This window comes from Curcuma longa, chromosome 21 (assembly GCF_044706935.1).
Source record: "Curcuma longa cultivar G26 ecotype Majalengka, Jawa Barat chromosome 21, ITB_CL_G26_1.1, whole genome shotgun sequence".
NCBI lineage: Eukaryota > Viridiplantae > Streptophyta > Magnoliopsida > Zingiberales > Zingiberaceae > Curcuma > Curcuma longa.
The window spans coordinates 3,487,067-3,501,310 of NC_133881.1; the positions used below are offsets into that span (position 1 = coordinate 3,487,067).

At 37.2% G+C, this 14,244-nt stretch overlaps 3 protein-coding genes across 3 annotated transcripts; 2 read left to right on the plus strand and 1 right to left on the minus strand.

Moving 5' to 3' along the window:
- Positions 1-1,789: 1,789 nt before the first annotated feature.
- LOC141814556 (MADS-box transcription factor 6-like) lies at positions 1,790-7,843 on the plus strand. The gene is made up of 8 exons (XM_074702503.1): positions 1,790-1,971; positions 5,799-5,877; positions 6,396-6,457; positions 6,658-6,757; positions 7,167-7,208; positions 7,324-7,365; positions 7,498-7,625; positions 7,753-7,843. Exons 1-8 carry the CDS (start codon positions 1,790-1,792, stop codon positions 7,841-7,843), a joined length of 726 nt encoding a protein of 241 aa, XP_074558604.1.
- Positions 7,844-10,002: 2,159 nt separating this feature from the next.
- LOC141814166 (flavanone 3-dioxygenase 2-like) lies at positions 10,003-11,644 on the plus strand. Its single transcript, XM_074702120.1, has 4 exons — positions 10,003-10,221; positions 10,294-10,541; positions 10,618-10,942; positions 11,402-11,644. Exons 1-4 carry the CDS (start codon positions 10,033-10,035, stop codon positions 11,642-11,644), a joined length of 1,005 nt encoding a protein of 334 aa, XP_074558221.1. The 5' UTR covers positions 10,003-10,032.
- Positions 11,645-12,240: 596 nt separating this feature from the next.
- On the minus strand, positions 12,241-14,085 carry LOC141815630 (mitochondrial import inner membrane translocase subunit Tim13-like). Its single transcript, XM_074703579.1, has 2 exons — positions 13,940-14,085; positions 12,241-12,610 (listed from the first exon to the last, which is right to left on the minus strand). Exons 1-2 carry the CDS (start codon positions 14,063-14,065, stop codon positions 12,461-12,463), a joined length of 276 nt encoding a protein of 91 aa, XP_074559680.1. The 5' UTR covers positions 14,066-14,085; the 3' UTR covers positions 12,241-12,460.
- Between the last annotated feature and the right edge of the window lie 159 nt (positions 14,086-14,244).

Genomic DNA, 14,244 nt, shown 5'->3' on the forward strand with positions numbered 1-14,244 from the left:
CTATTAGGGTTTTATATATGTATATTATAAAATATTGTTTCTGTTGCTTTTTACTAAATTATAACTCATAACTAGTTTGATTTTAAATTTACGTTTGATATTATAAAAATTATATCACGATTTTCATCCTCAAAATATATTATTTTGTATATTTAAAGTTTAAAAGGTTCTAATTTATTATATTAAGTAAGAAGGTACTAAAAATATATATAACTTAATTGTTTTTAAAAAATTAAGTTACATTCTGGTACATCACATGTTCATTTTTTAAATAGTATGTGGAATCAAAAAGATATATAAAATATGTTAATTTGAGTATATTAGATTGGGTAGTTTAAGAATATATTATTTAATTTGTATATATATATATATATATATATATATATATATATATATATATATATATATAGCTCTATTTTGAGTTTTTTTCTTTTTAATTCGCGCACCAATCTAAGTCCATTCTGCAACTCGTGCGGATTGACTCACTTAATTTCTTTTTTAAATGGATTGATAAAATTTTAATTCAAATTTAAATTATTTGACGGACTGAATCAATCCGACAGACACAATCTAAATTAACGAATTTAAGACTATATAAAACAATATAGTACTCATTATATTGAATAAAAAATATCAAAATAACTTTGAAATTGAACCAAGTCGAAATCTTTCAAAAGGAAAAATAAAATAAAAAAAAATGTTATAGTAAATTTAGAAGGCTATTTTTCACATGCACAAGCTTCCATGCTCAGTGTAGTTGTGCACAGTGCTATGGCTAACTACTTCATTCATGCCTACACTGCACAACACACATCAGCTGAGCTAGCACCACGCCACGCCTACCTTCCTCAATCTCGTTCATCGCATCACAGTCACAGAATCTACTCCATAACGAATTCCTCGCAGTGCTGCACTCTCCAAGGTTTCGATCGAGGCATCTATCCAGGAGAAATTATTCACACAAGCATTACGTCAAACGTCTGGGTTGCGACCTGCTTCCGGATTCGGCGAGATCTCGTCTCCTAGACTAGAGTGGTCCAGTTAGGGTTGCAGCTATAAATTTAGTACGACAAGGAGGCAGAAGAAGACAAAGAGAGTAAATGGCGGAGCTTGATCTTGGCAGTAGCGAAATGGAGGAGGAAGGGTTTCCGTGGAGAAGACGAGAGAGAAAGTTGCTGCAAATTAATATGCTACTTTGCCTGTGTGGAAATCTACCTGCTTGCGTTGCCATGGGAATCAACGGCACGTACCATGGATCCGGACCTTGCCCAATCTGCTCTCTTTCCTTCTCAGATACGGCAATTGTTTTAATTTGATAAGCCGTGAGAGGGATAATTGATTCTATGCGCTGCCTGTGTCTACTGTTTATTGTTCACGGTGGCCATGGCGCCACCATTGAATGTGGGGAGTAGCTTTTGGTGACTGATGGGTGTGACAGGATGTTGATTTGTGTACTCGGCGATGACGCCTCCACTGACCTCAACCTAGTAATCTCAGAAGGGTAAATGCCTCAACTTCATCCTAGCGCTCTCTCTCTCTCTCTCTCTTTCTCTCGATTAATTGATTAAGGATGCAGGATTAAGAATATAGAACAGTGTGTTAGTGTGATTAAGCAAGGTGAGTTTGCAAAATAAGATGAATCATGGAAGGAGATGGGGAACAGTAGCAGTACTACTACGACTACTAGTTGTTGTGGCCTATCTCTGTCACCTCCTCAGATATTCTCTAGCACTCTGCATTATTACATTCTTCTCTCTGATTTGCTCTTCGTAGCTCTGGTGGAGGAAAGATGGGGAGGGGAAGAGTGGAGCTGAAGCGGATAGAGAACAAGATCAACAGGCAAGTCACCTTCTCCAAGCGCCGCAACGGACTGCTGAAGAAGGCCTACGAGCTCTCCGTCCTCTGCGACGCAGAAATCGCACTCATCGTCTTCTCCAGCCGCGGGAAGCTCTACGAGTTCGGCAGCGTCGGGTATGATACCGTAACTCGATCTGGATTCCATCTCCTTATGCTCCTTCTCTTTTGTCTTCAAGATCACTTTTTTATCTACTGTCTCTCACTCTAAAGGCCTCTAGGCAAGGATTGAGGTCTTCATTCGTCTAATTCTTGCCTTTTTCATGCTAAGAACTAGGAGGACAGGGAGAAAGTGAAGCCTACTTTTTGCTGCTTGAGTGATTTTGTTTAATTCTTGCTCTTTCTTGACTGTTAGGTTTGAATCTCTCTTAAAAAACCTAATTTTTTCGTGTTATTTATGGTAACAAGATCATGCATGGATCTTTAACAAATAATAATATAAAATTATCCATGAGTTGGGAAAGGAGAAGAAAGAGAAAGAAGAACTCATGGACCATGGTTTCTATTTTGGTGTATGAACTTCTGGCCCGTTCATTTAAGTTGCTATGAGCTTTCTTTCTACGGATTGATTTGTTTTTTTTCGATTGGGACGACGCATGCCTGCCTGCTTGCTCTGGATCTTAGGGTTCTCTGCAAAGCTTATTATCCTTTTTCTTGTTAATTTCTCTCTCTCTCTCTCAAAGCTGATTCCTTTTTCTTTCTTGTCTGTATATATTTATGTGTCTAGTTTCTAGTTTTTTTTATTTGTTTACTTGTTATATCATGAGATACCTCAACTGATATCATGAATTGCCTTATGAAATCAAGCAATTAAATATATCTGATGTATCTTTAGATTTTGAACTGTGTATATGTTGGTAGCAGAATTCATTTGCAGAAGAAAATGTAGATTTAATTAAATATTTCTTCAGATGATGCAGCAATTAACATCCTCATTAATGAACTATTTATTATGTATATATACATACATTTATATATGTATTACTCAAGTGACTCTTCAAATAATTTTTGATTTAGTTGTAACAAGTAATCATACTATTCAAGATGAACAGATGATAGCTAGAAATTAAACGATATATTGAGTTTTTTTCATCTTTATTTCAAGTTACAGAAGGGTTATTTTAAAACACAATTCTAAGAAAATAGATTACTTACTTTCTTGTATTCTCCTGTTTTCTTTTTAATTTATAAGTAAATTACCTTCAGTTATTGCACAGCTGATTAATTATATTCAAATGAAGGCAACAATTTCACATTATTCCAAAAAACATAATGATGTAGTAGATTATTTTATTGTTAAAATATTTCAAGATTTTAGGTTTAGCAATTTGGTAGCATTGCTCTCTTTCATTTTATAGAAGGGCAACATCAAGGTGAATCAAAGTTTTATTTTTGTTGCTCTCGGAGACACGATGCGATGGTTAGGGCCACCAACGACACATATCAGACATCTAGAGTACTTTGAGATTCATCTATTGTGAATTTGGTAAGATTTTTCCTTAAATTGGCAGCGGATCCGAGAACCGTCATTTGTGCTTCTCTGATTTACCTTTGATGGTGGGTGAAAAATTTTCATAGGACCGGATCAATCACCCCAAGATTAGTCAGCCCAATGCCAACTAAAAAAAGTTTTATCTATATCAAATAAGTTAATTATGTCTAATTATCTACTTTGATTGTTAAAATATCTTTGCTACGTATACATATTAGCAAAAATCTTGTGAATGAATTCTACTTCTTAGTTCAGTTTTGGTACTTCTGCACTGATATAGAAGATGAAGTAGCTAAGTTTGATAAAAGATAAAAACAAGAGAAAATAGATTAATGAAAGAGATGAATTCTATAATTAGATAACCTAATGAAAAGAGTAATGTAAATCAAAGAAAATCCTCTTGCATAGAATTAATCCATTGAGAGAATAAGACTCATGTAGTTAATTAATATCAAAGAGTTGAAACTGATACTTGCATATGTCGATAAATGTTTTTATATCTACTGCATATTAACATAATTATGCTTGGCTCCATGTCTCCCTGACAAAAGTTCCACAACTTCATAACTTTTAGCTGATAAGTGTTTTTGACCTAGACTAGTTAATATAGTGTGATTATACAAGTGAATGGATATTATATATGCAACAAGATCTAAGATTTTAGTTCTTCAAATTTTCTTAATTTTGTTTGGTCATTTGAAATGAATTTTTACTATGTTGCTTTACCCCTGATACGGTCTACTAACTTCAATAGAAGAAGCATGATACCACAAGGTTTTATCTTTTATAGTGTTAATTTGATACCCATATGCAAATTAGATGCCATAGTTAATTTCACATTCAAGTTTATTGCGTTGGTTTCCTTCAAAAAATTAGTTACTGTAAAAGCTGATATATACTACTGATCATATGAAAAAATTAGAAGGGGGTAATTTTATCTTAAAGAAAGTCTAACTCTAGCCTCGACCTTTCGATCAACCTGAAAGGGTATTTCAGCTAGAGAAAGGAGTGTGTTGATCAAACCAACAACTACATAAAGAAACAACTAACTTGAAAAGGTATATCAACTACCTGAAAAGCTGTAGACTACGTCCAACGACTATGCATCGAGATAACTAATCCAAAAATGTAACTCAACTACTTGAAGGAGTGTGTAAAGCAATTGAAGAGCCATTAACTATATCTGAATAGATATCTAAGCAACTTGAAGGGATCTCAAGATTACTAGAAGATAGTGCATCTATTTGAAGGGGTGCTTCAACTATTTGAAAACACATATATGTCAACTTAAAAGAGTGACTCAATTACATAAAGGAATACATTGGGAAATTGAATAGTGGTGATCCACACCATCAAGCTTTAAATTTTCCATGTCAAGCCATCAATGAATTGATGATCTCACTAAATGGAGGATAAAAGCTACACTGATAACAACATTAATTTGGATCTAAATAGGCTCTAATTTAAGCTAATTGTGTCTATTTTTTCCCTCTAAACTATTAAACAAACATTTCTTAAAAATTTATTTTATTGTATGATTGATTCACTTGAATCATAGATATAGCACAAATTACATATACTGGATAAATGTATATGAGGCAAATCAATTAGTTTTATGAAGCATAAAATGTTCACTTATTCAACGGTTGAATGACCAATTGAATATTGTTCTCCTATTGATTTTTTTTCTTTCTATTTTTATCTTTCACATATGTGCAATTTTTCATGAATAACTCTTTCAATCTTAATTTTTCCCCCAGATCGAAGGCTATCTTCATTTTAACTATCAACATTAATTTGAGAAATGTTTGATTAATTCCTAAAACAAATTAAACAATAGAAAATACTCCTATCAAATCTAATTTTTCTTGAAATTTCATAGAATCTAATTTTTCTTGAAATTTCATTTTCTATTTTTTGAAAAAAATTAAACAATCATGCTTTCCCCTTCCTTAGAATAAGATATTAACAATTGCCTCCTTTCCCCAACATTTAGTTTTTGGTTTCACAGTTGGCTAATGGCCCACCATAAATTTTTCTTTGTTCAAGAAGACATAAGGAAATCATTAACTTAGTTTTCTTATATATGTATCATACTAACTGTCTCCAAGAAAATATTTGGTTGCGCTATATCATTGTTATTCAATTGAAATTAAACATGTTAGTATGAACAAACAAATGCTTTTCATTCAAGTTAGTGTTATGATCAAATAAACTAGTATATGTTTAACAATTGTTCAATATTATGATTTGCAACTTGAAATATTATGCTAGCATGAAACTAATTTTGAAGGGAAACAAACTTTCATATATGCATTGAGTAGATGTTCTCATGTCATCATGAAAATTTCATAATTTTTGTTTTTAACTTTTTATCATTTACAAGAGCAATCCATTATATTATTTTAGACATTCATGAGTTTTTGTTGGTCATTTTTTGATTTCTTTGTAGAACCTCTAAAACATTAGAGCGGTACCAACATTGTTCTTATACATCTCAAGACTCTAATGTTGCTAATGGTGAAGCGCAGGTAAATGTTATTTGGTATTTATCATTGTATATAATTTTTTCCCAACTTGTCATATATTTTCATAGTTTTTGAATTAATTTGAGGGTATACTATCAACCAAATATGCTTATAAAGGGTATTTATCTATGTGGAAAATAATCTCACCATATGAGTGTTGAGCAAAGTTAATTATATTGACATAAAAGGAGTTTGAGTTTTAGTCATTTTGAACTCATCATTGCAATAATATGCTTATGTTAAACAAGTTAGCCAAGGAAATACAATTGAGGTAATTGAATAGGGTTAGGTATTATACACTTAATTCATGCTTGAAGTTCATTTCTTTCAAAACAATAATTATCACAACTCAATAAAACCATGCACTCCGATATTAAACAACTTGCATCCATACAATATTCAAACACTCCCATTGTATTTGTTGCAAGTAATCATGCATTAATTCATGTATTTGTGTAGACCATGTGTAAAATTAATGTTCATCTTATTTTTGCTTTTGTAATCTATGTCATCACTTGTAGAATCGGTACCAAGAAATGTCAAAGTTGAAGACAAAGTTTGAATCCCTACAACGCTCGCAAAGGTTCTATTAGTTTTCGAATATGATATATCAATAGTATTATTAGTTAATTTTTATCAAAATTAATTATCATTAACATGTAAATGTGGATGTATATATTTAGTTTAACATTTAGGAAATTAATGACCTTCTCAGTTATTCATCTAAACTCTGTAAGCAAATTAAAAATTTATTCTCACAATACATGTTGCCATTACATGAAGGCATTTGCTAGGGGAAGACCTTGGTCCATTAAGTGTGAAAGAACTGCAACAATTAGAAAGACAACTTGAGTCTGCACTCTCACAGGCTAGGCGAAGAAAGGTCCTGTATCTTTTTGTTTCACTTTTTCATTTCCTTCTATTGTCTTTTGATTCAGTGTTAATTGCTATTTCCATTTGAATCAGGATTAATTATTTGGATGATAATTTAGAGACATGAAGAAATTGCTTGATACTTCATCATTTGATCATACAAACTTACAGGGAGATAGACTAATTCAAACTTCTAATCTAGTTAATTCTGATATTAAACTAAACTCGAATGTGTGATTGAATATATATATATATATATAGGCAGGACTATGATTCTCTTTTCCACATATTATTTCCTTATGAATTTGAAGGTTTTGGATTTGGGTTATTTGTTCCTGCATGCTATAGATGTACTAGGGTTTAGTTGGTTTGTTCTTTGCATAATTAGTTTACTAACAGCTATTAATTTCAAAGTGCAGACTCAGATGATGCTGGATCAGATGGAAGAACTTCGTGAGAAAGTAAGCAACTACAATGATCCTAAAAATACAAAATCAAAAGAAATTAAGTTATAACAATATTAATTAGTCCACCTTTAGTTGTTGACTGTCGACATTAACATATATCCTGCTGCAGGAGCGCCGTCTTGGAGAAATCAACAAGCAGTTGAAAGAGCAGGTAGCTAGGTTTGCAATTTGCAAGTTTTATTTTAGTACAAAATAATTTAATTCTAAGAACAAGAAATATCCACGATTTAATTTGTTTGATTAAATTCCTGAAACATTTTAATTAAGATAATAATAGTTCCAGCTTGAGGCAGAAGGTGCCACCTTCAGAGCTTTTCAGGGACCTTCTTGGGTGACTACTGATGATGAAGTAACAGTAGCAGGCAATTCCTTCTCACTTGATCCACTCTGCCAACCTACTCTACAAACAGGGTATTATTATTATTATTATTATTATTTTCATTAAATTAATGAAGAAACATATAGCATTTTTAATATACTAAATCTGATTTATTTTTTTCCTTTTCCTTTTGGGAATTAATTAACAAAATGATAATAGATATCACCAGTTGGTTCCTCCTGAAGCAGCCATGATGATGGTGAGGAATCAAGTCGAGGAGAACAATTTCATGCTGGGCTGGTTTCCTTAATGGCAAGATTATTATATTCATTAAGAGAAAGCTGCTAATTAATTAATTAATGGTTTATATATGAAGTGATCTGCACGCAATAATTTATGATTATTAGTGCATTTAATTAATTGTGTTTATTCCTGCATGCATTATGCATGCGCGCAGTGTACTCTTTATCTCAAAATGCTGCTAAAACAGATCGTGATGCTGCCTTAAGTTGTGGGTTTAATTTGATTGTGTGTGGATTTGTTTTGCAATTATTAAATTAATTAGCTGCTTAATTGGGAATTGGTTCAAAAAGACTATATATATATATATCCTTGGTCGACCGGTCCAAAATTAAAGAGGTTTGTGACTCAACCTCCTCAATCGGAAACATCCTTAAAATAGACTACATGACCGATCGAGGAGGCTATAGTCTATTTTAAGTTATATAGGATGCTAGTACATCCTATATACCTTATTTTGGAGATGTTAGCAGTCGGAGATATTTCTAAATTGAGTACACAACTAGAGTCGTGTAGTCTATTTTAAGGATGTTCCCGATTAGGGATATTCATAAAATGAGTTGTTCCGGTTGAAATCAACTCCTGGACGTGTCATGCACCGATTAAACCTCTTCACCAGGGTGGAGCAGGACTAGGAAAAACAAGAGCGCCGAGTGTTCCGCACCTGCATAGGGAGCACTCGTGAGCGGGGCGGCCAGGGGTGTCTTGGCGCGACCACTCCGATGCTTCAGCGAGAGGGGAAAGAGAACGAGAGTGTAGATGAAGGAAAAAAGATGTGAGTCGAGTATGCGCGCGCATACCTCAGATGGAGGGAAGTGATCGCTATATATAGGGTAGAGGAGTGTACCGTCATGTTGCAATTAAGGAATATATCCCATCATCGGTAATGATTTATTAGAAATAATTAGTATATCAGTTCCATCGTGGATATGCGAGGGTATTGTCACTTCGCACGTGGGTGTCAGAGCGGCAATCACAGATGTCAGGGCAGCGCTAATAAATAAGGGGTGTGGGGCTATCAGAAGAAATGATGGGGACGTAGTAAAGCAGGGCACCGTGTGGGTTCCCGGTTTGGATCCCTAACTGGCCGAGTCCGAACAGGGACAGTGTCGCCGTCTCACCGAGCTGGCTAAGGCCCTTCAGGTTCGTAAGAGGAGTCGGTGAATTGAGGGGCCGGATAGGGTGTCGGCTCGGGCGAGAAGTTAGTGAATGGAGGTTATCGGTTCGGACCTCCAACTAACCGAGTCCGAGTGGGAGCACCGTCGCTGAGTCGACTAAAAGTTTCGAAGTGCACGAGAGGAGTCGATGACGAGAGAGATCGAGTAAGGACTCAGCCCTTGGCACGAGTAAAGACTCGGCTCTTGGCACGAGTAAAGACTCGGCTCTCGGCGTGAGTAAGGACTCGGTCCGAGTAAGGACTCAGGCAAGTCCTCGAGCCCACCCGAACGTCTGGCATAGCACTGAGTCATCCATTCGGGTCGGACTCGAGTCGGATCCTCCGGGTCTTACTTACTATCTCCGTAACATGAGTGCACGACTGAAATCTTGTATAATTTATTTCTAAGATATTTTTGATCGAAAATATTTTCAAAATGAATGCACAGTTGGATCAGTTTAGGATTTAGGGTTATCCATATAATCTTTTAACATACCATCTGCTGCTCAGGGCACCTATCCGGCCAGACCATGCTCCCTCTCTTAATGTATCATTTGCTTGGGGGCATCTTATAACCCATGATTTCGGACAGATACACACCGGAGTATATATACACTTTCCAAAGTGGATGGAAAGGAAAAGTATGGAGAAAAAAACTGATGCAAAATTAGGACAAATTAATTTTATCATTTTCTCTCTAGTTTCCTTTTGTATTTTCCTTGCTATATTCTCTCTTTTCTTGGAAACTACAGAAAATTGTAAAATAGTTATGCTCGAATTCAAATTCATGCAGTCAGCTAAATTGAAATAGAACGAGCTGGAAGAGTCATGGCGAATGCGATAGGATTGACTTAGAACCATTATTTATAAAGATAAGATTAGAAGAAGGCATGAAAATATGTTCAAGTCTTTGCTCGAAGCAAGAATTTGATTTGGTTTTTTGTTTTACTTTTTTAATTTTCAACACAGACGATTCAAAGGGCCGATTGAATTTGTATATTTCAGTAAGTTCGCCCTGCATTCACCGTGCTAATTGAATTTCCATGGCGGTTGAGCTCCTCTCCAACGTCGCAGACCACGCCTCCCTCCCCAGCAGCTACGTCCGGCCGGAGTCCCAAAGGCCGCGCCTAGAGGAAGTCATCACCGACGCTACCATCCCCACAATTGACCTCACCTCCCTCAACGTTGTTGCCCAAGTCGCCCACGCCTGCTCCTCCTACGGCTTCTTCCAGGTTCTCCCTCTTCCTCTATCTATCTAAAAGAAACAATTATCAACAGAGGCTTCTCTATTCTATGATGAATAGGTTGTGAATCATGGAGTTGAGGTGGAGCTGATGCGGGAGATGATGGAGGTGGCTTTGGAGTTCTTCCGGCTGCCGGCGGAGGAGAAGGCGAAGCATTACTCCGATGACCCTGCAAAGAAGATGCGGCTGTCGACGAGCTTCAACATAAAGAAGGAGACATTGCGGAATTGGCGAGATTACCTCCGCCTCCATTGCTATCCGCTCGAGGAGTTTGCGCCTGCTTGGCCTTCCAATCCGCCTTCGTTCAAGTAAGCTTCATTCACTACTATTCACCTGGAATTGATTATTTCCATGCGCTCGAAAACCTGCAAATTGACGTTGCAGGGAAGTGGTGAGCCGTTACTGTAGAGAAGTCCGGCGACTGGGGATGAGGATCCTCCGAGCAATATCTTTAAGCCTGGAGCTGGAGGAGGATTACTTGGTGAAGGTGCTGGGGGAACAAGAGCAGCACATGGCGATCAACCACTACCCCAAGTGCCCAGAACCGGAGCTGACTTTCGGCTTGCAAGCCCACACAGATCCTAATGCCCTTACCATCCTTCTCCAGGACCCAACCGTGGCTGGCCTGCAAGTTCTCAAGGATGGCCAATGGATCGCTGTCAATCCCCAGCCTAATGCACTGGTCATCAACATCGGAGACCAACTGCAGGTAATCAAGCTCTCCTACATTTAACAAGTCCATTCTCACCTGTCCATTAAGGACTCGAATAAGGTGCTAATGAACTCATTAAACAAGAAAAAGATGTCATTTTGTGCACTTATTCTGTGGCCAAAGTAGACATAGTTGAAAGGTCAGAGGTAGTTGAAGTCAATTGCTCTCTTCCAGTTATAAATGTCTTATAGTTGCCCTTTCCTTTTCATTTTAGCCGGCAACGTAGACAAAACATAGACATCTGAGTGACCGATAGACCAGGGAGCTCGTCGCCAAGAGTGATCGATCACAACAATCCTTCGGAGAGAATTTTCTTCTAAAGATTTTTTATTTAAAAGAAAACTTAAGTCGTTTCTACTACAGGAGCAAACACAAGCTACCACTGCTCCTTACTGTACCTTCTTGCTATGTTGAACTCTGTGTGACCTCTTATTTATCCAAACTGGACTAGTGCAGGCGTTGAGCAATGGGAGATACAAGAGCGTATGGCATCGGGCTGTGGTTAACAAGGATAAGGGTAGGACGTCAGTGGCGACTTTCCTGTGCCCTTGCAACGACGTAATAATCAACCCACCGGAGAAGCTGATCGCAGATGGATCTTCAGCCATGTACCGGAGCTACACCTACGATGAGTATTACAAGAAATTCTGGAGCAGAAACTTGGACGATGTGCATTGTTTGGAGCTCTTCCAAAGCTGATTATCTAACAATGTAAAACTATCAATGCCCCTTCTGATTTTTAAATAAATGGTGGGACAGCAACCAAATAAGAATATTTTTGTTCAATAATAAAAAATGCAAGCCCCAGTTTTTTTTTTTTGTGTGTTAATTCAGGTATTCAATTTTTATTATCCGATTAATCTTAAAGATAGACGGTCTGGCCTCACAGACCGACCATCCAGTAAATCCAAAAAGTGTAGGTGAGTAATGGTATGACACTCCAACATCACCATTGATTTAAACTCCGTGGACATTTCGACCCCTTGTTGCATAAGAATCATCCTTATCTCTACCATCACACTATGTCTCGGATGGTGCAAGCCCCACATAGTTGGTTGCACGCTTGATGATGATAAAAATGTAATGAAATTCACAAATAGTCTATCCGAAAGGATGTGTTGTTATACTATTTGATCTACATTAAGGATGCTAAATAGCTGCAAGAAACCCATTGGATGATGGTGATGAAGGGAAACTATTAGTTCAGATTAGAAATAGGCTAGAATTCTGTCTCACTTTGTCTGAATGTAAGGATCAAAGTTTGAATGTTTGGTCTTAAGTAGATAAAGAAAAAGAAAAAAAAAATTTAATATCACATCGCACAGAATTGGCGCATCATTCAATAAATGCATTCATAAATTATGTTCATCTTCTTGATGACATCTAATGCTCAAGCGATGGTAATGCCATTGAATCATTGGATTCAGAAGGCAAATAAATTGCAAGTTTTTAGGCAACTCATGGTCGGTGAGGTCCCAAAGAAGGCAACAGAGTCCGTTGAAGCCTCGATTGAAACTAACGGTGGGCGCTGAAGAGAGCTCGGCTGATGATTCCAGTTGCCTCGATGTAGCGCTCCACACAGCGTGTGATGCAACTGCTCTCGCTTCCGCTCAAGCTTGTACCAGGTTTCGTGATGCACTTTGTGAAACACTTGCTCCGCACAGTCTGCAGCACAAATCGGAGGAAAAAATTTACAGACTTGTTTAACAAGTAAAAGATAAATAAATTTGATTCATTAGTTTTAATATGGGGTTTCATGTGGGCAAAATTAATAGCTCTGAGAAACACTGTCTGGTGTATGGATCAATCAGTTTGAACAATGTATATTCAAGAGAATTGAGCTAGCTCAATCTGAGTTTAACTAGTGTCCAAGAAGAGAAGAGCTACAACAGGAGATAGTAAGCCAGTTTGGTGAAAGCACAGTGCAAGGCATCATTGAAGGGGCTAGCTTGGCAGGGCTTATAAAAGGAAGAGGTTTCCAACCATGATGACAAAAGTTTTCTCCAGCTTGGCCAGCCTCTAGCTCTACTCTGATCAGTACAAGCTTCGACCCACCAGCGCTTAGAACTTTCGCATCCAAAGCTCCTCCACTACTCACACCTAAGTCCATAAGGGCAATGACGCACCTAACCCAACCCAACTTCAGTTGAACAACTTGTGGTTCAAACAAGTTGAACCCCTACCATTTGCAGTTCGAAGAAGCTGAATAAATCACACTCCCAGGTTGACTCCTCTACTGAACGGAGCCGACAAGGATGAACTCAACACAATTTAAACGCACCTCGATCAAAACCCCTTTAGTCACATTGCAAACCAAGATCAAAATTAGATTGCCGTAGCTAGCAGACATATACTCTGTTATAGCTTTACCACAACAAAGTTATAAAATCGACATGGAGCTGGTTAGTTGAAAACCACATGCAATTAAATAGCACGCTAGATCCTACAGCAACATTCTCGTGTTCATAAATAAACAACAATCAATCATTTATTTGATTATCCTACCCTTTAACATAAGTGATTATCTATCATAATGCTTCGCTGTTTCTCAATACTTGGACTAACTAAAGTTACACTTCGATATTTCATCTTCGTTTAGTATATTTTCTGAAGAAACACAGTTGGTTCAGACTAATAGATCAGCTTAATATGCGTCAACAATCAAAAGAGTTGAGACATATGATATTCTACATTTAATGCATGGAAGAATTGGATATGCAAGACACCACTGTATGGATCATATTCTGAACAATTCGAACGAATCGACTCGTGCAAGTTTTTACCAAGCAGCAGACGCATTTGTCCAAAACGAATACCTTCAATAGTCTGTACAAGGTAACAACCAAAATCCTCACAAACGGCGCTCAAAACGAATCGATTTGGCCTTCATGGAAGCATCTACTGATGGAGAGAAGGAAGGAACAGAAAGAAAGAAAGAAAAATGGAGAGCAACCTATTAAAATGTGAATTCGTCATGGAATACAGGGGGAATACCTCGAAGAACTCTTCAGCGTAGGCCTGTGCGAGCTGCGTCTTGACCTGGTCCATGAGTACATCGGCGGAGGGGACCGACTGTCCCGACGAGACGCCCGACGGCGATGGCGAAGAGAAGGGATCCATTCCGAAAACCTACTACGGCTTTGAATTCACGGAGAGCCTAAACCCTAGATCAGCATATTTATAAAGACCGCTACGAGAACATAATGGTAGCACCGCCACGAAATGGGTAGCGGCCCGATATATTACAGTAGCCTGGCCCAGGTAAGGTAGCGTGTGGTTTCGCTAGATCACGTTTATTT

What these genes read in the sequence shown, in the direction of transcription:
- LOC141814556 (XM_074702503.1), top strand. Translation starts at nt 1,790, where the DNA reads ATGGGGAGGGGAAGAGTGGAGCTGAAGCGGATAGAGAACAAGATCAAC. An exon ending in TTGCTAATGGTGAAGCGCAG is followed by an intron (nt 5,878 to 6,395) that starts GTAAATGTTATT and finishes CATCACTTGTAG; the next exon opens with AATCGGTACCAAGAAATGTC. An exon ending in TCCCTACAACGCTCGCAAAG is followed by an intron (nt 6,458 to 6,657) that starts GTTCTATTAGTT and finishes CATTACATGAAG; the next exon opens with GCATTTGCTAGGGGAAGACC.
- LOC141815630 (XM_074703579.1), bottom strand. Translation starts at nt 14,065, where the DNA reads ATGGATCCCTTCTCTTCGCCATCGCCGTCGGGCGTCTCGTCGGGACAG. An exon ending in ACGCTGAAGAGTTCTTCGAG is followed by an intron (nt 12,611 to 13,939) that starts GTATTCCCCCTG and finishes TTTGTGCTGCAG; the next exon opens with ACTGTGCGGAGCAAGTGTTT.
- LOC141814166 (XM_074702120.1), top strand. Translation starts at nt 10,033, where the DNA reads ATGGCGGTTGAGCTCCTCTCCAACGTCGCAGACCACGCCTCCCTCCCC. An exon ending in TCCAATCCGCCTTCGTTCAA is followed by an intron (nt 10,542 to 10,617) that starts GTAAGCTTCATT and finishes TTGACGTTGCAG; the next exon opens with GGAAGTGGTGAGCCGTTACT. An exon ending in ACATCGGAGACCAACTGCAG is followed by an intron (nt 10,943 to 11,401) that starts GTAATCAAGCTC and finishes GGACTAGTGCAG; the next exon opens with GCGTTGAGCAATGGGAGATA.